The 21642-nt window shown below is 36.6% G+C and overlaps 1 protein-coding gene across 1 annotated transcript in view; it reads left to right on the forward strand.

Moving 5' to 3' along the window:
* The first annotated feature begins 4835 nt into the window (after positions 1-4835).
* Positions 4836-21642, forward strand: part of DPP10 (dipeptidyl peptidase like 10) — a 934204-nt gene continuing 917397 nt past the window's right edge. The window contains exon 1 of the mRNA XM_027854721.1: positions 4836-4910. Within this exon, the coding sequence (XP_027710522.1) occupies positions 4836-4910 (75 nt within the window). The remainder of the gene's footprint in view (positions 4911-21642) is intronic.

Below are 21642 nucleotides of genomic sequence, written 5' to 3' on the forward strand. Positions count from 1 at the left end.
TTTATTAATTTTTTTAAAATGACATTTACATAATGCTTTTAGTTTAAAAAATACTTTATATATATATTATGAAAATTGAGCCTTACAACAACCCTGAGAGGTTTTTCAGATGAGAAAATTAAGGCCAAGAAAAATAAAATGAAACCCACAGTCACTTGGTGAGCAAATGTCAGAAGATTCAAAGCCATATCTCTTTGATTCCAAATCTAGTATTCTGTCCACACTATAAACCAGTCTAGCTAACTATAGATAACTACTGCCTCTGAGTGGTTTTATAGTTAGAATCAAAGAGCAATAAAATATTAGAACTGGAGGGGACCATTCAGGTTCTTTTGTCCAATGCCTCATTTTATGGAGGGAGAAGCTAAGGACTGGAGAAGTTATGTCACTGGAGAAAAGGGACCACACCAGGTGGTTTATACAGATCTCTGTCAGCTTGAAGATGCTCTCTTTGGAAAACTTGTTTATCTTTGCATATTAATTAGCACTTTGTATAATTAATGACTGAGAAGAGTAAAGCCAGAGCTAATTTGGGCCTATCAAAGAAATTATGCACGGAAATTCACCAAAGTACATTCTATGGACTGTTTTTGCTATAATTTGAATCTTAAAGGAAAAGAGCTTTTGAATTTTCAAGACTTTATGCAATATTTCAAGTCTCCTTTCAAAGGAGACTTATTTTTTCTTTCAAAGGCGGTTTTTTTTCTGCTTTATAACCAAGAAATTATATTTGGCAATAAAACTTCAGTCTTCTAAATTCTTGAGATCATTTATCAAATCAGTGGCTATTGTTAGAGAATTATATTTAGACAAGTAAACACCAAAGGTTTAAGAAAGTTTCAATTTGAGGAAAAAATTCTGTAGGATGAAAGTCAGCATGGTGGTGGCATAGTGATTAGAGCATAAAACTTGGTCTTTGAATTCTGGTTCATTTATTCACTATAAGGTATGTGACCTTGGGAAAGCTCCATAATGTTTCTTAGCTTCAAAATGTCTCTATTGAAACATTGAAAAAGAATATTTGTACAAAGACATATGTAAACCACTTTTAATACATGTATACTATATTGGTTATGTAAAATATGCATCAAAGTGTTTTATATGATATATAATCACACATTATACATGGGATATATAATTAGTTGTAATATTTTATAATAAACTATCACTATGAATAATAAAAGAAATATTGTGAATATTAATATAATTGAATATTAAGAGAATAGAAAGTCATTTGTTTCTCAAAATCAGCATTTCATTAAACTCTGATTAGGTATCTTTCTGATACCTAAGGAAATACTGATATAAATAGTGGGAAAGTATTCTGAAGAAACAAAATCAAAAATAAGTGAAATTTATGGAGACATAGGATTTCTTTCTTTGGGGTGAGTCATTCTATATAAGCTTCAATGTGAGATTATTGTTTGTCTTGGGGGGGGATGGAAATGAAGAAGAAAACTCAATAATGTAATTGAAGTGCATGTCCTTTCAAAAATGTGACACTGTACATTAAACAGAGTGATTAAACAGGGGAAATCAGCATATATGTGATTAATCTTTAATTAACACCATTGAACCCAGAACTTGGCAACTAAAACTAAATGTAATGGGGTTGGTAGGATCTTTTGTCATATTTGTCAATAAAAAGAAACCCTACAGCCCTGGAAAGAAATTCAAGTGAATTCAAACTTCCACTGAAAGCAAAATATCCCTATGCACTACCATCTCCTCAAAATTTATATGTATACCTACATATGTACATTTGCATAAACATATACACATACGTATACCTATTCACATACATAATATGATCATACATTTAAACCTAGAAGGGCCTCAGATGTTTTTTAGTCTGACCCTTACATTTTAAAATAAGGAAACTGAGTCCAAGAGAGAAAGTAATCAGTGAAGTAGTGGAAATGAAAATTTTTAAGAAAATATCGACAGAAACATGAGCTTTTCATGTGAAAGAATTTTTAGGGTTTTAGTGGACTGGAAGCTGAAGATGTGACATGGCTATAACAATTTAATAGGTGATTGTGATCTGAGCCTACAATAAAAAGGCATGATATTCACAATGATGTAAGTGATAATCCTATAACTCTTGTCAGGCCAAATTTGAAGCATTGTGTTTGGTTACAGGAGCCACATTTTAGAAAGCACATGCAAAGGAAGGTGAGGGTACTAGAGGCCATTCATTATAAAGATAGTTTGAAAGAGTTGGGGAATTTTAGGGCAGGATGATGATGGGTGGAATATGTGAAATGGGAGATTCAGGTTGTATGAAAGGAATAACTTTCTAATTATTGCATTTGTTGAAAAATAGAATGGGTTACCCTGAAGGTAAAGGCTACTTCATCACTGAAGGTATTCTTCAGAAAAGTCCTGTCCAATTCAGTATAATAATCCAATAGGTTGGAATAGATTATCTGTGAGGTCCCTAACAATTCTAAAATTTTAACATTAAATTTAAAAGACTAAATTATATTCAGCCGAAAATGGAAAATGCCCTATGAGTATGGTTTGTCTTAAATACACTAAAACCCAGATTTCTATGAAGATAGCTTTACCCAAACACCTGCTTGGGCTAGAGCAAACTAGATATGTTGACAAAGAAATTATGCACTGAAAAAGGAGGAATGAAGCTATCTGGAAAAATATAATAAACAAAAATTTCCTAAGGAAAAATTCTGTCTGTACATGATTTTACATGCGCATTGATGCCTTTCAGAGTAGACACACTACTCTTTAAAATAAAGACAGGACAGAAAACCCTTAAGAGCTCTACTAGAGCTTAAATACTAAGAAATCATAATTTTTAAAGAAAATGTAAGATCTAAACACCGCCATTCTATATATATCATGAAAGTAGTTAATTCTGCTATGCTTAGTCAAATATTTAAATCATGTTGGTCTGATTGCTATTTCAAAACTTTGAACATATAGTTCCTGTACTCTTCAACACACACACACATACACACACCAATCAACTAACAAGCATTTATTAATTGACTACTATGTACTAGCCACCATACTAGGAGTGAGCACTGGGTGTCGAGACCAAAAATGAATAGTCCCTTTAAACACAAACACACACACACACACACACACACACACACACACACACATATCATTTCAACTCTGAAGTTTAGTTGGGGGAAAAGAGCCAGAGAAATACCTCTTCATCATTGTCCCATAGATTCAGTACCTCTTTATGGTGATTAACTACTAAAGACTACCTCAAGGCATGTCTCCAGTGTAGCCACTTGCACTCGTTCTTTTCTCTCATTCCATGCTCCTCGTGATTATTCCGAAGCAGCAGCCCCAGCAAAAGCGGTGATACCCAGTCCTATACTATTCCTTCTTTATTTTTCCTGTGTCCTTGAAGCTTCTCCATCTTCTCATAGTGGTCCTAGATGTAAAACCCTAGAGGGCAGAAACTGTGTCCCTACTTTCTGCTCCAACTGATTAAGCCAAGACTACATTCAGACAAGCACCTGATATGTGCTTCTTGAAGAGTAAGGAGGCTGGAGATCTGTAAAGTTGGTGAAATTGGATTTATGACAAGTTCTAGGATCCCACTGTGGATGATTAGTTAACAATGATGAAGGGGGAAAAATAGTTCACTGTCATGTGAAGCCTGTGTGATTGTGTTATTTTAAAAGATGGAGGAAAAGGAAAAAGGGAAAAAAAACCTGATTCTGGCTCTTCTGCTCCACATAGGCTGAGGTTCTTGACATTTTTGAAAATATTATATTTTTGTTGTTTTATTATTATTATTATTATTATTATTATTATTATTATTATTATTATTATTATTATTATTATACCAATTCTAAATTGAAATGGGAAACCCTACTTACTCTAACTAATCAATGAGCTCAGTAGAATGGGTTGGAGTTAGAAGGAGTCCAGTTTCCCCTAGTTGAGGATTCCAAATATATCCGTGTCCGTGTTTTGGGAGAGCCCTGCCAGCTATGGCAGGTGCGGATCACGGACCTTCCCGCGCTCATGTCCCCTTACTCTCCCTACCCACCTCTAAGTGGGCGCTGAGCTCTTGAGCATGCTCAGTGTGGTTGCTGGAGTCACTGAGGAGTTTCCACGCGTGCACTCCGCTTCTCCGGGTTTTAGGAGAAGCCTGTGTTGAGGGGGTTCAAAAGGGGTGTGTGTGTGCAGGGGGTGGGGGTGGCACCCAGGAGCCAGGGCAGATTTAGCTTTTCAAGTAGAGAGATTCTTAGCTGCCCAAGATTCTACTGCTGGCTGTTGCTCCGAGATGCTCAAGCAGAGCGCTGGGCTTTTTCACCTGCCGCGCTGAGGCGGGGGGGCGGGGGGCGGGGGGGGGGGTTGGGGAGAGCGGCTGCTGCTGAAGGCAGCTGGGGTGTGTGAGATGGGGGGAGCTCATACTGCAGTATAATGCGAGCCCATCTCCTCTGGAGGAGCAAGCTGCTGCCCGAGCCCCAGCGCCCCATTCAGGTGCTCTGCATCCGTCTCCCTCCCCTCCAGTAACTTGACACTTCGCTTCTTCTCTTCTCTGGTGCTTCTTTTGGTATTGGGGTGGTGGGGGGGAGGGGGGAGAGTTTTTTGGGGAGGATTGCGGTAGCTGAAGGAGAGATTCCGAGAGGGAGTTTGCCTGGTGCCTCTCTTCTTCTCCCCCCCATCTCCACTCTCTCCCCCCCTAACCGGGTCCCCGCCGCCCCCCTCCGCCGCCGCTGCTACTGCTTAGCTCTTCGCCAATTCGGAGAGAGACGGAAGCCTGTGTCATGCAATTGGTGCCAAGTGAAGGTGCCCGAGTCTGAAGTGCCCGTGAGGAAGTGAAAGCCAAATCAAACCCCACAATGACAGCCATGAAGCAGGAGCAGCAGCCGTCCAATCCTGGGGCCAGAGGGAGCCAGGCGCAGCAGCAAGATCAGGTAAGAGTTTGCAGCAAGTAGCCCTCCTTGGGGATGCGAAGAAGGGCTTCAAGCATCTTCCCTCCCAGCTCTGGTCTTTCATCCGCCGCCTTTACATTATCCCCTCCCCCTGTCTCATCCCCACCCCAGCCCCCACCGTTTTCACTCCGGCCCAACCGGGGTTTGTCTTCTCCCACTCCACCCCCTTTTTACCCTCCTCCTTTCTCTGCCCTTCCCCCACTCCCCAATTTGGCTGTTCTCCGATCCTCCCTGATGGACTCTGCAGGAAGTTGGAACATTTGAGTGCGCTCTAGGGCCAGGAAAAGGATGCAAAAGGTGGAGAGACATGGGGAGGGCGGGAAAGAGGTAAAGAGCAACTACCTGAATATATGGGGGGGGGGGGAAGAGGGAGGAAAGGTGAGGGAGCCCAGGAGAGCTGGCCGCAAGCGGGATAGTAGTGGCTGTTGGGTCCGCTGCTGCCGTGGCGGCGGCTGCTGCTTCTGCTAAAAGCTACCCAGTCGGAGTGAATGGCTCATCAGAGCAAAGAAAAGGAAGGATTTTCAATCCCCCATTCATGCTTCTTGGAAGGTAACTGTAGGGAGCTGTTGGCCCGGGTTGTTGCCTTGGCTTCAGTGAGAAACAGCTGCCTGAAGAAAAGTACACTTTACTAAGGGAGACAGTCGAGTCATCTGGGAGGTTGGCTTGACTGTACCCTTTGCGAGAGGCGGGGATCTTAGTATAGGTGACGACCTTTAACCAGTTAGTTTTATGGTTTCTTGATTTGGAGTTGGTCAGTGTCTGCAGCTATGCTGTCTTGTGGAACGGGCAAGTGATGTGATCAGCTAGAGGAAGGTTTGTTAGTTTCCTGAATACACATGTTTTCAGTTTCTGCAGTGTAGTGTTTTTATAGAGACAGTTGATGATGAGTCCTCTTGAGGAGACATGGGTATTATTTCTCTTGCTCTTTTTTAGCTTCCTAACATCCCGTCCCTCCCTCCCCCCACCATTGATTTTTGGTTTCAGTGTTGTCCAGTGAAATAACCTAAGGGTGACTCTTGTTCTCATCTTTCTCAGACTAGGATGTTCTAGAGTTTGGGCTGTTGCTTTACTCTTAAGTTGAAAGAAGAGGCGGGAGGGTGGAGGTGTTTGGAGTTTGGGGTGGGGAGGTAGAGGGAAGGAGAGACAATTATGATTAGCCCTTTCATAGATCTGTCATATTTACATCAATTAGGAACTCTAAGTAGACACTGTCAGCTATTAGGTCATTGGATAATTATGGCCCTGGATAAGAGCCTCCTATGCTACCTACCAGAGATGGTGCTCTACGCCCAGGATACACTGCAGAACGAGCTGTAACGCCTTCCTGGGCAGACACTTTCCCAGCTGATTTCTGGAAGTGGGTATAAAATACGATCAGCCAGAATCATAAGCAGTAGCTCAGCTATTCGGCTTTTCTGTGCAAAGGGAGCTGTCCAAATGGAGATGGAGGGAAAGTGGTCCTATTAGCATCCTAGTGTCTTTGCTTATTATCAGGACTCATCACCTTCCCCATATTGCCTTCAGGGGTTTCTGTTTCACAAGAGGTGACTATTATCACTCACTAAAAGCTTACCTGAGTTTATATTACTAAATGTTGCAGTTTATGCAGTAATTTGTTCTGTTTTGGAAAGATCATTGAAAGTGTTTTGCCCTTTTCAGGGTTAAACCACTAAAAAGATGAAATAAATCCTTCCCCCACCCACCTTTGTTCTTAGAAGAGCAACTGGTTAGCAGCTATCTAAGAGATGATTTGTCGAGAAAGGAGTATGGTTTGAAAATCCACTTTCAGGCTGACAGCACCTTAAATTTCATTAACAAGCTGCCATGCCTCTCAGTTGCTCCTGGGATGATAGTACCAACAAGAATGATTAGTCAGGTGAGATTCCCCACATGAAATTTCTGCTCACTAACCTGTGACACCAGCTGGTTACTCTGGGTGCTGCAAAATTTTCAATTATGTTGGAGGTGGAGAGAAAACCAAGTGGAAAATAGCTACAAAATCTGAAGATAATATTAATAATCTGTCCATTCTGTATATACTGGCAAATCTACAATCCATGTGTAGGGACTGGAGTTACATTTAGAATTTGTTGCTAATATATATTGAGGCACAGATATATATTTCATACTGCTGTGTATTTTTGTAACCAATGCTTTTTCAAAATATCGTGAATAATAATTCCCAAAATCATTTCTGGCAACAAACTGATTTAATTCTTATAATAAAATTAATACTATTTCCAAATATCAATGTTTGAGTGTGTGTGTGTGTATGTGTTTGTGTGTGTGTGTGTGTGTGAGAGAGAGAGAGAGAGAGAGAGAGAGAGAGAGAGAGAGTGTGTTTGTGTATGTGTTAAAAATATTTTGGAATTTGGAATTTTTGGAATTTGAGCAGATAGACCTTAAAAATATACTGGACAGAATACCATTTAGTGTCATGAAGCAGGTTTCAGAAGCCCTTCCAAATATTCCACATAAAGTAAATGTAATTACTATTGTCTTCATCTTAAAATTAACAAGTGGAATTTACATGAAACAACGTGTCATTACTATGAATAATAAATGATTTCTGGAAATTATAAGGATATATACTGTTATAATCACTCTAGGCCCAACTCTGAAGTCACAGTCAAAACTCAGAAAATTAGTAGTGAATATATAATTTTATTAGTAGTTATTATGAATTATTTTAGTTTTTTCTATATAAACAATTTCACAAACTTAAAAACAATATAATTTTCTTTTAAAAGAACTATCCTTTTAAATAATGTTTTATGACTGAGTGGCATGTTCCATCTGATCATTCACTAGGTATTGATTTTGAATGAATTAGATTCTCTTAAATGTTGCCAAAAAGGTTTTTTGCTTTCCAAGGTAAAGATATTTTTGAGTTCTAAAAATCAGGATGTCCTGATTCTAGCAAGGACCTCCTTTTACTTAAGTCACAGAGAAGGACCATGACATTTTTCTTTCCTAGAGAAAATGTCTATGGACTTCTGAAAAACCTTTGTTATCATTACCAGTGCTCTTTTGGGGTCTCATCCTCTCAATTTTCACTCATTTGTAAATGCCTGGTGGTAAGTAGGTACTGTAATCATGATCAGAGCTGCTCCAGGGCAACTACTGTGACAAGAATGTTATATGAAATCTACTCACTCAAATTAGTTAAAATTCTGAGTCACTGTGAATTTTCATCAATTTAATAATCTTTTTTCACCAGCTCCATTGATTATGTAATTGTTTACCATTTCTATAACACTTCATGTTTACAAACTGCTTTACAACCAACTCTTTAGGGTAGATAAGTATAACTTTTCCCACTTATCATAAAAAGTTCCATTTTAAAGATAAGTAAACTGAGGTTTAGGATTAATTATTAACTTTGCTTTAATGATTACTAATTCAACATTAATCTTATAGTACTGCAGGACATATGCTAGTTTATGAGATTATTTAAAGGAATTTGAAGTTAATAAGCCATCTATATGAAGCTTGTTTTGTAAATAAATTGTCTTTTTAATACACAGATCATACCTATGTAACTATTTGGCCATATTGAGCGCTGTAAGAAATAAGTGATTCCTCAGGGCATACATCCTGTCAGTAAACTTATTTTGAAGGACTGAAAAATTTTTAAGTTGATGGTGTCACTGTTTTCCCATATTTCCACCAAGTGGCAGTCTTATACTGAAAGCTATGCATAGAAATGTTTCCAAATGATGCAGCTTATGATTATAACAATAATAACAATTAATAATTCCCACTAATATTCTTTTATGATACCTCCCTATGTTATAAAAGTGACACTGGATACTCCATTGCTATGCTAAAGAATAGAAATTTAGGCAAGTCCTACCTAGTTTGACATGTTTCTAGGGCAGGGCTGTTGACTGTATCTATCCTCTGAGGATCAACCTAGCTAAATGCGTATCTGCTTATCAATAGAGTACTGGGCAACAATAGATAATTAGAGGTACCCACGTAGATAAAATCACAGATTTTTCAAAATATAATAATTTATGCTCACATATTGTAGTCAGAGAATATTTTACATATGGAGGAAATTAAGGCACAGAAAAGCTAAGTGACTTGTGGGAGAATTGAATAATGAACTCAAGTCTTCAAGGTCATCTCTAAAGACTGATTGTTTAGGGTTGTTTGTTGGTAGTGGTTGTTTTCTGGTGAGGTTATGGTACCTGAGGCTCTATATTTCCTATTTAATTATTATTGAAGAAAGAGGAAGAATTTGGGACACACAAACTTCTTCCATTGAAATGGATCAAAAAAAATTTGTAGTTTTAGAAAGTTTGCTGAGGACCCAGACAGGTTAAAGAGTTTTCCTGTAGTCATATAGCTAGGTCTCAGATCCAGATCTTTATGAATCTGAGGCTGGCCTTTGTATAGCACACTTATCATGTTGTTCTTTTAGGTCAAAATAAAACAAGTGCTGGGCTGGAGTCAAGAAGAGTCATATTCATGAGTTCAAATCTGGCCTCAGGCACTTACTAGCTGTGAGACCCTAGGCAATTCATTTAATCTTGTTTGCCTGGGTTTCTTATCTATAAAATGAACTGGAGAAGTAAATAGCAAGCCACTCCTTATCTTTGCCAAAAAAAACCCAAATAGAGTCATGAAGAGTTGGACAGGACTGAAAAATGACTGGGCAACAAACAACAACAAAACAATTAATGTTAACTCGAGAGTGTTATTTTTTGGAAACAAATGTTTGGATCATTAAAACAATTGGAATAGAGACTTGACCTGTGATTTTATTGGCATAAGAATCTTTTGATTAAGGAAGTTCCCTGTTTTGAAGCAAATAGGTGTTTCCTCTATAGCTTAAAGACTTTCAGCACTGAGGAGTTACATGACTTGCCCAGGGTTACAGAGTAGACAAATGTGATATGTGGAACTTGAACCCAGGTCTTCCTTGCTCTGGGTCCAACAGTCTACCACTGTATCATACTTATGTTAATACAATAACAAATAGAATATTTTTTCTATGACAAATTTCTTATTTTACTAGACAACTATAGTCTAATTGGTACCTGGTAGTCAATAAGCTGAAAATTACAGAAAATATCTCAATGATCCTCTTATAGTATCCAGAAGAAATGACCTATGAACTGGTGTCTTCGTGACCAAGGCAGCTAATGTACTTGAACTGCTCTGCTACCATTCATTTTCTATAAAATACTTAATATATCTTACATTTTAATGTTAACACAAGATATTACCTATCTACATAGTAAGAGAGTATAAAATACAGGATATTTTTATGTCAGCTGTGATCTAGCAAACTCCATTAAAATTCTTAAAGTTCTGTTCCATGAAATCTTATAAGATTAATTTTCATTTTTTTTGCAAAAAGTACAAAAAATTGCACTTGGAGACTACTTTTAAACATCATACGAATATCCTAGAAAATAGCTTTTAGTAGTCACAATGCAGGAAGAAAAAACCTTCAAAAATTTTATAGTCATTTAACAGTCACTACATATAATCAACTTGAAAAAAAATAATGGACCTCCCTGTTTGAGGAAAGTTACTTTTTTTTCATGTTTGGGGAAAAAGAAAAACTCAGTAACCTCTAAGCAACATTAACGTTTGAAGGCAGAGTCAAGATGGAGGAGTAAAAGCAGTGACTTGCTTAAGATCTCCCCCAAAGCCCTCCAAATACCTGTAAAAAATGGCTCTAAACAAATTCTAGAGTAGCAGAACCCACAAAAAGACAGAGTGAAACAAATTTCTAGATGAAGAAAACCTGGATGGTTGATTGGAAAGGTCTATTGTGCCAACCCGGGAGAGAAACACAGTTCAGCATGGGAGTACAGGCAAAGACCTGGCCTCAGTGAACCTGGAGCGGCCCTTAGAGGACTGAATCATAGGCAGCTGTGGCATTTCCCAGAATTCTCAACCCTCAAATGCCAAAGACAACTTAGAAAGTCAGTAGGAAAAGTCTGTGACTGCAGTGAGAGAGATGCTTGGTCCCAGCCCAAGTCCCTGTGCAGCCCTGGGGTGGCAGCTGCTTCCTGAGCTCTCAGACCACAGACCAAGCAGAGATTCAGTGGCTGATCAGAGGGGGATTACAGGTATCTCTTTGCTGGTGCTGAGGCAGGATTCTCTTGCTTTGCCCTGGCTTGGATCTGGGTTGCAGTTTTGGATGACTGTCCTGGAGGAGCACTGCTGTGGTGGAGCTTGTAGTGGCAGTGGAGAAGGAATCCTCCTCACAGTTCCAAGGCAGAAAAGAGTGCTTGTGGTCATCATAGACCAGAGTACAGGCCAGGAAAGGAGTAAATACCTTGCCCTTGATCATACCACCTTGGAAGAACTTAAAATTTACAGGTCCCTAGAAGTATCTCTGAAAAGAGCTGCCCAAACCCTCAAAGCTTGAGACATTCTCCACACTGGAAGCAGACCCCTACCTTAACAAAGAGTTTAAAATTCAAGTAATTGGCTGGAAACATGAGCAAACTGTGCAAAAAGGTCAGACCATAGAATCTTTCTTTGGTGACAAAGAAGATCAAAACATGCAACCAGAAGAAGACAACAAAGTCAAAGTTCCTACATCTAAAGCCCTCAAAAAAAATATGAATCAGTCACAGGCTGTGTAAGAGCTCAAAAATGATTTTGAAAAGTAAGTAAGAGAAGTAGAAGAAAAACTGGGAGGAGAAATGAGAGTGATGCAAGAAAGTCATGAAAAACAAGTTAAAAACGTGCTAAAGGAGACAAAAAATACTGAAGAAAATAACACCTTAAAAAATAGCCTAACCCAAATGGCAAAAGAGGTCCAAAAAGCCATTGAGGAGAAGAATGCCTTAAAAAGCAGAATTGGCCAAATGGAAAAGGAAGTCTGAAAGCTCACTGAATAAAATACTTGCTCAAAAATTAGAACAAAGCAAATGGAAGCTAGTGACTTTATAAGAAATCAAGAAATTGTAAAACAAAACCGAAAGAATGAAAAAAAAAAATAGAAGACAATGTGAAATATCTCACTGGAAAAACAACTGACCTGGAAAATAGATCCAGGAGAGATAATTTAAAAATTATTGGACTAAATGAAAGCCATAATCAAAAAAGGAGCTTAGACATCATCTTTCAAGAAATCATCATGGAAAACTGCCCTGATAGTCTAGAACCAGAGGGCAAAATAGAAATGGAAAGAATCCACCAATCACCTCCTGAAAGAGATCTACAAAGGAAAACTCCTAGGAATATTGTAGCCAAATTCCAGAGTTTCCAGGTCAAGGAGAAAATATTGCAAGCAGCTAGAAAGAAACAATTCAAGTATTGTGGAAACACAATCAGGATAACACAAGATTTAGAAGCTTCTACATTAAGGGATTGGAGGGCTTGGAATATAATATTCCAGAGGTCAAAGGAGATAAGATCACAGCCAAGAATCACCTACCCAGCAAAACTAAGTATAATCCTTCAGTGGAAAAAATGGCCATTCAGTGGAATAGAGGACTTTCAAACATTCTTGATGAAACAACCAAAGCTGAATAGAAAATTTGACTTTCAAATACAAGCCTCAAAAGAAGCATGAAGAGGTAAACAGGAAAGAGAAATCATAAGGGACTTATTAAGGTTGAATTATTTACATTCCTACATGTAAAGATGATATTTGTAACTCATGAGACCTTTGTCAGTATTAGGGTAATTGTACGGGAAAGAAAATTACATGTATATATAGATAGATAGATAGACAGAGAGCACAGGGTGATTTGAAGATGCAAGGGTGATATCTGGAGAATAAAGGGGTGAGAGAGTATTGTACTGGAAGAAGGATAAAGGGAGATGTAGAATGGGGTAAATTATCTCACATAAAACAGACAAGAAAAGGCTTTTACAGTGGATGGGAAATAGGGGGAAGGTGAGAGGGAATGAGTGAATCTTATTCTTATTGGATTTGGCTTAAGGAGGGGATGCCATACACACTCAATTGTGTATGGAAATCTATCTTACCCTACAGGAAAATAGGGGGAAATGGAAGAACAGAACGGGAGGAATGATAAAGGGAGGGCACAAGGTAATCAGAAGCAAACACTTCTGAGGAGGGACAGGGTCTAAAGAGAGAATAGAATAAAGGAGGGGTGGGAGAGGATGAAGAGAAATACAGTTAGTTTTTCTCAACATGAATAATATGAAAGTGTTTTGCATGACTACATATGCATAACCTGTATCGAGTTGCTTGCCTTCTCAATGAGGGTGGGTGGGGAAGGAGAGAGGGAGAGAATTTGGAACCCAAAGTTTTAAAAACAAATGTTAAAAATTGTTTTCACATGCAACTGTTTACAAATTTCATTATTTGCATTCTTCCTTTAATCCTTAACTTTCATGATATTAGATTGTATACTTTAAGGAATAAAGCATGGAGAACATTATGTTAAGTACAATAATTGTATTAATAATCATTAGTGCTGAGCTTTTTTTAAAGTGTTGTAGATAAAATTGTAATAATTTAAGCATATTTTCTCTTTCTCTGAGAAAAAGATAATAGTTCATGATGTCATCAAGTTGTTTCTTTCATCAAAATTAAATACCTTCAAAAATTCTATTCTTATAGCCACATGTGCATGCAATCCATAGGATATAGAGAACATGTTTAAGGTTATATAGTATGTATGCATATGTACACAAATAAATATATGTATGTATGTGTGCATATATGTTTATATATATTATATATGTGTGTATGTAAGTATGTATATATGTATGTATGTGTTTTCTTAAAGACTATACAAGTAAAGTTCAAATTCTTACAGATCCGACCAAACTGGAAAAAGTTCAGTGTGGGTCCAACAATGACTGTCATCCTAGTACACTTTAGCAAAATTCAGAGAGGAAGACTGGTCGATTGAATTTTTTTTAGAGAGAAGGGGATAGTATTTCATGAAGATGACACAGTGGGGAAAAAAACTGGCTTTGTAGTCAAAGAACATGCATTTGAATCCTCTGTGTACTTGTGTGAGTTTTGACAAATTATTTAGCATATATGGGTCTAAGTTCTTTGTCAAATATGAGCTTGGGTCTAGATGAGTTCTTAAATTCCTTATATCTACAAATCTGAGTTTGAGTTCTACTTGTAAATAGACTGAGAGCTGAAGGATTATAGACTTGAACTCACATTATTGTAATTATGTGCAAAGTATTGAAAGCACTCAGTAAAGACTGATTTTATTGATTAACTTTCATTATCCTGATTTATGATTCATGTGGGAGCTTCCTCCACCAATGTAGAACTCCAAAGTCTAGGACTTATCTGAGGACATTCCTAGAAATTGAAAGAGGTTGAGGTACAAAGCTAGTAAATGTCAAAAGTGGAATTTGATCCCAGGGTGTCTTGATACACGTACACAGAAGCATATAGATGTTTATAAATATATGCATAGATACACATTTGTGTTTATCTATGTGTGGGAGTGTGTGTGTGTGTGTGTGTGTGTGTGTGAGAGAGAGAGAGAGAGGGAGAGAGAAAGAGAGAGAGAGAGAAGTTGAAAGAGAGTAAGGGAAATATTTTCTTAGTGTACATTCAGCAGGCAATGTGGTAAAAAGCATAGAGAACAGGCGCTCAAGTCAGGAAATCTGGCTTTAATTTCTATATATGAAAAAAATTAGTTATGTGACTCTTAATAAATTACTTAATTTTCAGTGATCTCAGGCAACTCTCAGAGACTAAAAATTTCAGAAAAGTTGCCAACATGCATAGGTAGATGGAATTTCCTCACTAGGAATAAGCAGTACCAATGAAATAATTACAAATAAGGATTCTGAGGCATGGAAAAATATGATAGGGTTAGACATAAAAAGCTGGCAGGTTCCATCACTGTCATCTAATCCAACACCCTCATTTTACAGGTGAGGAAACTGAGGCTTTGGGAGGTTTCATGGCATACCAGAGGTCACATGCTAGTAAACAACAGAATTGGAACTGAAACCAAGTCATCCCATTTCCAAGACCAGCAGTCTATCATCTATACCACAGTGCATCTCTCTCACTGTGGAAACTCCCTCCACTGTAGACGGGTATCTCCTCTGTAACTTTGAGTGTAAAATAGGAATTCTTGAGCATTATTTTGTATCATGGGCCCCTTTATCAATCTATTAAAGGTGATGCACTCCTGAGAATACTGTTTTTAAATTAAAATACTTAGAGTTACAAAGGAATCTAACTAAATTGAAATATAGTTATAAAGATTTATATATATATATAGACACACATATATACACACAACACGTGTGTGTATATGATTTTTTGAGGCATTGAGAAATAATTTACTTATGGTTATACAGTTGATATGTCTTAGAGGAAGAACTTGATTGTAAGCATTCCTGTCTACAAGGCTAGCTTTCTGACCACTCCAGCAACATCCTCCAATTGTGTGTGTGTATAGATATACATATAATACATATACAAAAACATGAATATATGTGTGTCTACATATACATATACATATACCCATATGGACAGACGGACATAAATATACACAATTAGAATAAAGGCATATTCTTCGTTGTTGCCATTGGTTTTTTTGGGGGGGGAGGAGGCAGTTAAGTGACTTACCTAGGGTCACACAACTAGTCTGAGGCTAGATTTGCATTCAGGTCCTCCAGATTCCAGGTCTAGTGCTCTATCCATCGTCCCACCTAGCTGCCGCTATAATTAGAATAAAGGGATGAAGAAAGTGCCACATACAGAGAATTTTAAAGAAATAGCAAAAGGCTTATGAAATTCTGAATAATTAGAATGTGGTTAAGATTCTGACTTATTCCAGAATAATTTATATAATTGAAAGTCAATTATCCTTTGCAAACCAAGTTAGTTTCAAGTTCTGTTTTCACACTTTCATTGACAACATTAATATGTTCTTTGGCAATACAATCAGAGAATGTGACTAATGGAAGGAACCATAAATATCATTTAGGGCAATCGCTTAATTTTACACATGAAAAAATAGAGTTTTAGAAAGGGAAAACTGACCTGCCTGAGTAAATGTGGGTAAATGGCAGAGAAGGGACTGAAGGTTAGGTCTTCTGCTATTGACAAAACAGTCCCAAATTTAGAATCAAATGAACCAAAGTTTAATCAAAGTCTGCCTCTTGTTTTGTCACCTAAGTACTGTTGACAACTTGTTTAACTTCTTTTACTCTGATTTCCTCAGTAATAAAAAAAAGGGATTGTACTAGATGACTTCTATGGTCCCTTCTAACTCAGAATCTATATTTAAAAGAAGTAGTTATTTCATTAAATATTTCCCTGTTACATATGAAATTTTTAAGAATAATTTTTTTTGAAAAATTAAGTTACAAATGTTCTCCTTCCCTTTTACCTCAACCCCCTCCTGCAAAACATATTTCCATGTAAGCCATGTTGCAAGAGAAACAAACAAACAAAACCTAGTAAAATAAAGTAAAAAAAATGCTTTGATCTGCATTCAAAGTTCCTTTGTAGATAACATTTTTCACTATGAATGATTGCTGTGGATATTTTTGAACAAACAGATTTCTTTCCCTTTGATCTCTTTGCAATGCATACCTAGTTGTGTTATTGCTGGGTCAAAGTGTACACACAGTTTTATAGACCTTTAGGTGTATTTCCAAATTGTTTTGCAGAATGTTTGGACTACTTCACAACTTCACCAACAATTCAGTAGTGTTCCAATTTTTCCACATCTCCTTCAGTATTTGTCATTTTCATTTTCTGTGCTGTTAGCCAACCTGATAGGTATGAAGTGGTATCTCAGAATTGTTTTAATTTGCATATGTCCAATCAATAGTGATTTAAAGTATAGTTTATTCTTTCTGTTGATTTCATTTCTTTTTCTGAAAAGTTCCTGTTCACATCCCTTGACCATTTATCAACTAGTGAATACATCTTAATTTTATAAACTTGGTTCAGTTCCCTATCTATTTGAGAAATGAGGCCTTTATCAGAGAAATTTGCTGCAAGTTTTCCCAGTTCCTGGTTTTCCTTCTAACTGAGACAAAATAGTTTTATTTGTGCAAAAGTTTTTTAATTTCATGTAATCAAAATTATCAATTTGATTTCCAGTAAACTTCTCTCTCTCTTGTTTGGTCATACAATCTTTCCTCATCCTTTGATCTGACAGGTACATTTTCCCATGCTCCTCTAACTTACTTCTGATATCACCCATTATGTCTAAATCATTTATTCATTTTGACCTTATCTTGGCATATGATGTGAGAGGTTAGTCCATGCTTAGTTTCTGCCAAGCAGCTTTCCAGTTTTTCCAGAAATTTTTTGTCAAATGTTGAGTTCTTACCTTAAAAGCTTGGATCTTTAGGTTTATCAAGAGCTAGATTACTATGTTCATTTACTATTGTGTATTTTAATCTATCACTTATTTCCTGGCTAGCACAAGATTGTTTTGATGATTACTACTTTGTAATATAGTTTGAAATCTAGAACTGCTAGGCTGTCTTCCTTCACATTTTTTCATTGATTTCCTTAACATAATTGACTTTTTGTTTTTCCAGATGAATTTTCTTATTGATTGTTTCTATGATTTGTTCTTTGATTCATTCATTCTTCATGCTTGTATTACTTAGTTTCCAATTAGTTTCTAATCTATGCTTCCATGGCTCTTTATTAAATATAGTTTTTTGTTGGGTTTTTTTTGCATTATGGTATGAAAAGAGCACATTTAATATATCTGCTTTTCTGAATTTGCTTGTGATTTTATGCATTGAGCATAAAAGTGATCAGATTATAAATGGTCAATTTTTGTGAAGGTGCCATTAGAAACTGAGAAAAAGTATATTCCTTTCTATTTCCATTCAGTTTTCTTCAGAGTTCTCCTTTTCTTCAGAGATCTCCTTTTTCTAAGGTTCCATTTATATACGTGACCTCTTTATTATTTATTTTATGGTTAGATTTATCTTGTTCTGAGAGGGAAAAGTTAAGGTCAGCCATACTATAATTTTACAGTTCTTTCTTGCTCTAATTCATTTAACTCTTCCTTTGTGAATTTGGATCCTATGCTTTTTGGTGAGTATATATTTAATATTGACATTATTATTTCTTTGCTTATGGTTCCTTTTGGAAAGATGTAGTTTCCATGCTTATTCCTTTTAATTAGGGCTATTTTCTCTTGCTTTTGCTTTGTCTGAGATCATAATTACTAAGATTGTCCTTTTAGCTTCAGCTGAAGCATAAATTGATTCTGCTGCAGCTCATTATTTTCACTCTTTTTATGTCTCTGTTTCAAATTTGTTTCTTGTAAACAACATATTTTTGGATTCTGGTTTCCAAGCCATTCTGCTATCTACTTTCATTTTATGGGTAAGTTCATCCTATTCATATTCACAGTTATGATTTCTAACTCTGCATTACCCTCCATTCTATTTTCTTCTTTTTATTCTTCTGTTTCTCTTTTTATACTGTTCTTTTCAAGGATATTTTGTTTTTGATCATTGCCTCCTTTTATCTACCCTGACTTTTATCTACTTTCCTTTTCTTCTCCCCTTCTCCTCCTACTTCCTTGCTGGATAAAATAAATTGTCATTACCAATTAAGTATATATTCCCTCTTTGAACCAATTTAGATGAGTGAGGTTCAAGCCTTACCCCTACTATTTTCCCCTCTACTATAAAAACTCTTCCTTGTGTGACATGTTTATGTGATAATTTTCCCCATTCTTCCTCTCCTTGCCCCCTTTCCCAATGAATTCCTCTTTTTTGCTTATCCATTTTTTAACATCATCCTACCATAATCAGCTCACTCTTGCACCCTTTTTCTATGTAGAATCATTTAAACTGCCCTAACAAAGATAAAGTTCTTGGAAGATTCATGTATAATCTTCTCCTATAGAAAGATGAGCAGTTTCATATTGTTGAGGCCTTCATGATTTCTTTTTCATGCTTATCATTTTTTCATGATTCTCTTCAGTATTGTATTAAAAAGTTAGATTGTCTATTCAGCTGTGGTCTTTCATCAGGAATGCTTGAAAGTCCTCTGTTTCATTAACTATCCATTTTTCCCTTGGAGAAATATGCTCAGTTCTGCTGGGTATGTTAATTTTACTGTAATCCCAACTCCTTTGTCTTACGTAAAATAATATCCCACTCCTTTATTATGGCAGCTGCTAAATCTTGTATAATCTTGACTATGGCTCTATGGTATTTGAAAAGTTTCTTTCTGTTTACTTGAAGTATTTTCTTTTTGACCTGGGAGTTCTGGAATTTGCCTGTAATATTCCTGGAAGTTTTCATTTTGTGATCTCTTTCAGGTGGTGATTGGTAGATTCTTCCAATTTCTTTTTTAATTTTCTGGTTCTAGAATATTGGGGCACTTTTCCCTGATAATGTCTTGACATATACTCTCTAGGCTTTTTCTTTATTTATTCTTTTCAGGTGATCCAATAATTCTGAAATTATTTCTCCTTGATCTATTTTCCAGATCTATTGTGTTATAAGATACTTCACATTTTCTTCTATTTTTCATTATTTTGATTAATTTTATTTTTCTTAATGTCTCATGTAGTCATTAGCTTCCAGTTGCCCAATTCTAACTTTTAAGGAAATATTTTCTTTAGTGAGTTTTTGTTCCTCTTTTTCCTTTTGGCTAGCTTTGTGTTTAGGGAGTTGTTTTCTTCAGTATTTGTGCTTTTTAATAAATTTTAATTGTCTTTTCAGAACTTTATTTTTTTCTTTTCATTTCTTTACATAACTTTTCCTCAGTTAGCTTATTTTGAAAATTATTTTAATGTGGGAATTTTTGCTTCCAATTCGCATTTTTCTTTGAGACTTTGCTTGTAACCATTTTGAGTTTATGATCTTCTTTTGCATCTGTGTCTTGATCTTCTCTGTCTCCATAGTAGCTTTTCATGGTTAAGACAATTTTTTTTTGCTAATTTTTCTACCCTGTTTCTTGATTTGGAACTTTATATTATGTTAATATTGAGCTCTATTCCTGGAGTTGGGGAGAGGGCACTATCTCAAGCTTCAAAACAATAAGCCGGCTTTCTTAAACTGCTGTTTTAAGAGCTAGCTCTGGGGTTTTGGAAGTTTTCAGTGCTTCCAAGGTGGTGTGATCTGGGAAGAGGTATGGTCACATCTACCTTGGTCTGCACTCTAGTCCTTACCTAGTAAGGACTCCTGAGTTTTTCAGATTGCTATTGATACTGATCCTTAATCTCTTTCATTCCTTGGGAATGGAAATGATACTGCCCGTTATGGCTTTCATTCCCTCTTGTCCAAAAGTGTCCCTCTTCACTCTTAACCTATGAGCCAAAAGTGGGTATACACAATGAAGCTATCAAACAGTTGCCTATCATAGGTCCCCTCCTTCTTGACTGGAAGTGCTCCTCTGTGCCCTTAAACTATGACCTGAAAGTGGGTATAGGTAATGGAGTTGCCAAACAGCATCTGGTCCTGTGTCTAGTGCTAGCAGAAGATCTCCTATAATCTTTCTGACCTGTTGCCAGTTTCCTTTACTGTCTCTGGATTGAAAGCTCCCAAAGTGTCTGCTTCTTCTGTCACCACCACCTAGTACCACCACTGGTTTTTCATCCACATGGATTCTTACCATTTTCACAACCCACCCCCACACCTCCCCCCCCCACCCATGTCACAGATTTCTCTTTTCAACCTCCACTGTTTTCTTGGGCTGGAAGATTATCTTACTCTGACCTTTCGTTGTCTCTGCCACTCCAGAAATCAAAGCGAGCTATTATTTTAAAGTTGTTTGGAGGGAAGTGTTGGGAGAGATCAGCTGAATGTTTTTTTCTTTCTTTCTCTTTTTTTGTTAACTCTGCCATATTGGCTGTACCCCTGGAAGTGGTAGTCTCAGAACCTAAATTTATGATCCTAGGAATTTCTGCCATTACTCATTTCATTCATTATATAGTGTTTATTCTCTATTTTTTAAATTTTATTTTCTGTAGCCAGTAATCTAGCAAAGGAGCTTTTAAACTCAAGGGTTTACTTCCCCTAGTCCTGGACGAGTTCATGATAACTCACTTTAGGCAGCATTTTAAGAGGTTATGCTTTCTCTTTCTAGAATGAAGTAGAGAACAGAGGGGGATTGTTGTTATGAAGAGAGTACTGAAAAGCCTCTTAGCTTTTCACAGGATAGATTTGTTTTGTGTAGATTAATATTGTGAATTAATATGGTACCAGACAGAAGTGTACTTTGCTGAACAATGCTTAAATTTTTTGCACTAAACTAATTTTCTGCTCTGTTGAAACCCATGAACCCCCCCCAAAATGTTTTTTAATAAAATAAAATATTTAAGATTATCAAGCAAATATTTTACATCAAATACAGTTACCAAAATGTTTAAAAAATTAAAAGACCATAGGTTATGAACCACTGTTCTAAGGCAAGTACAACAACAATGATGATAACAAAAACAACAGACATTTGTTAGATACATACAAAAAAAATCTATTTATACCAAATCACCAAAAGGTGATAACAAAATACTGTTAATAGCCTTTTGTATCATACAAAAAATTTGAGTTCAATGTTCTTTTCATCTCAAGTATATTTATTTTAGTCTATTCTAAAAATTAATTTGTTCCTCTTGAATTTTTATACTAACTTTGAATCAAGCAGAGAATTAAAATAGACAATTCATAGTTCTTTTGGACAAATGAGATTTTAATGTTTAAACAATTTGAACTTTATACTCGGTCTTTGTGTGTGTGTGTGTGTGTGTGTGTGTGTGTGTGTGTGTGTGTGTGTGTG

This window comes from Vombatus ursinus, unplaced genomic scaffold (assembly GCF_900497805.2).
Source record: "Vombatus ursinus unplaced genomic scaffold, bare-nosed wombat genome assembly UNPS02010548.1, whole genome shotgun sequence".
In the NCBI taxonomy this organism is placed as follows: domain Eukaryota; kingdom Metazoa; phylum Chordata; class Mammalia; order Diprotodontia; family Vombatidae; genus Vombatus; species Vombatus ursinus.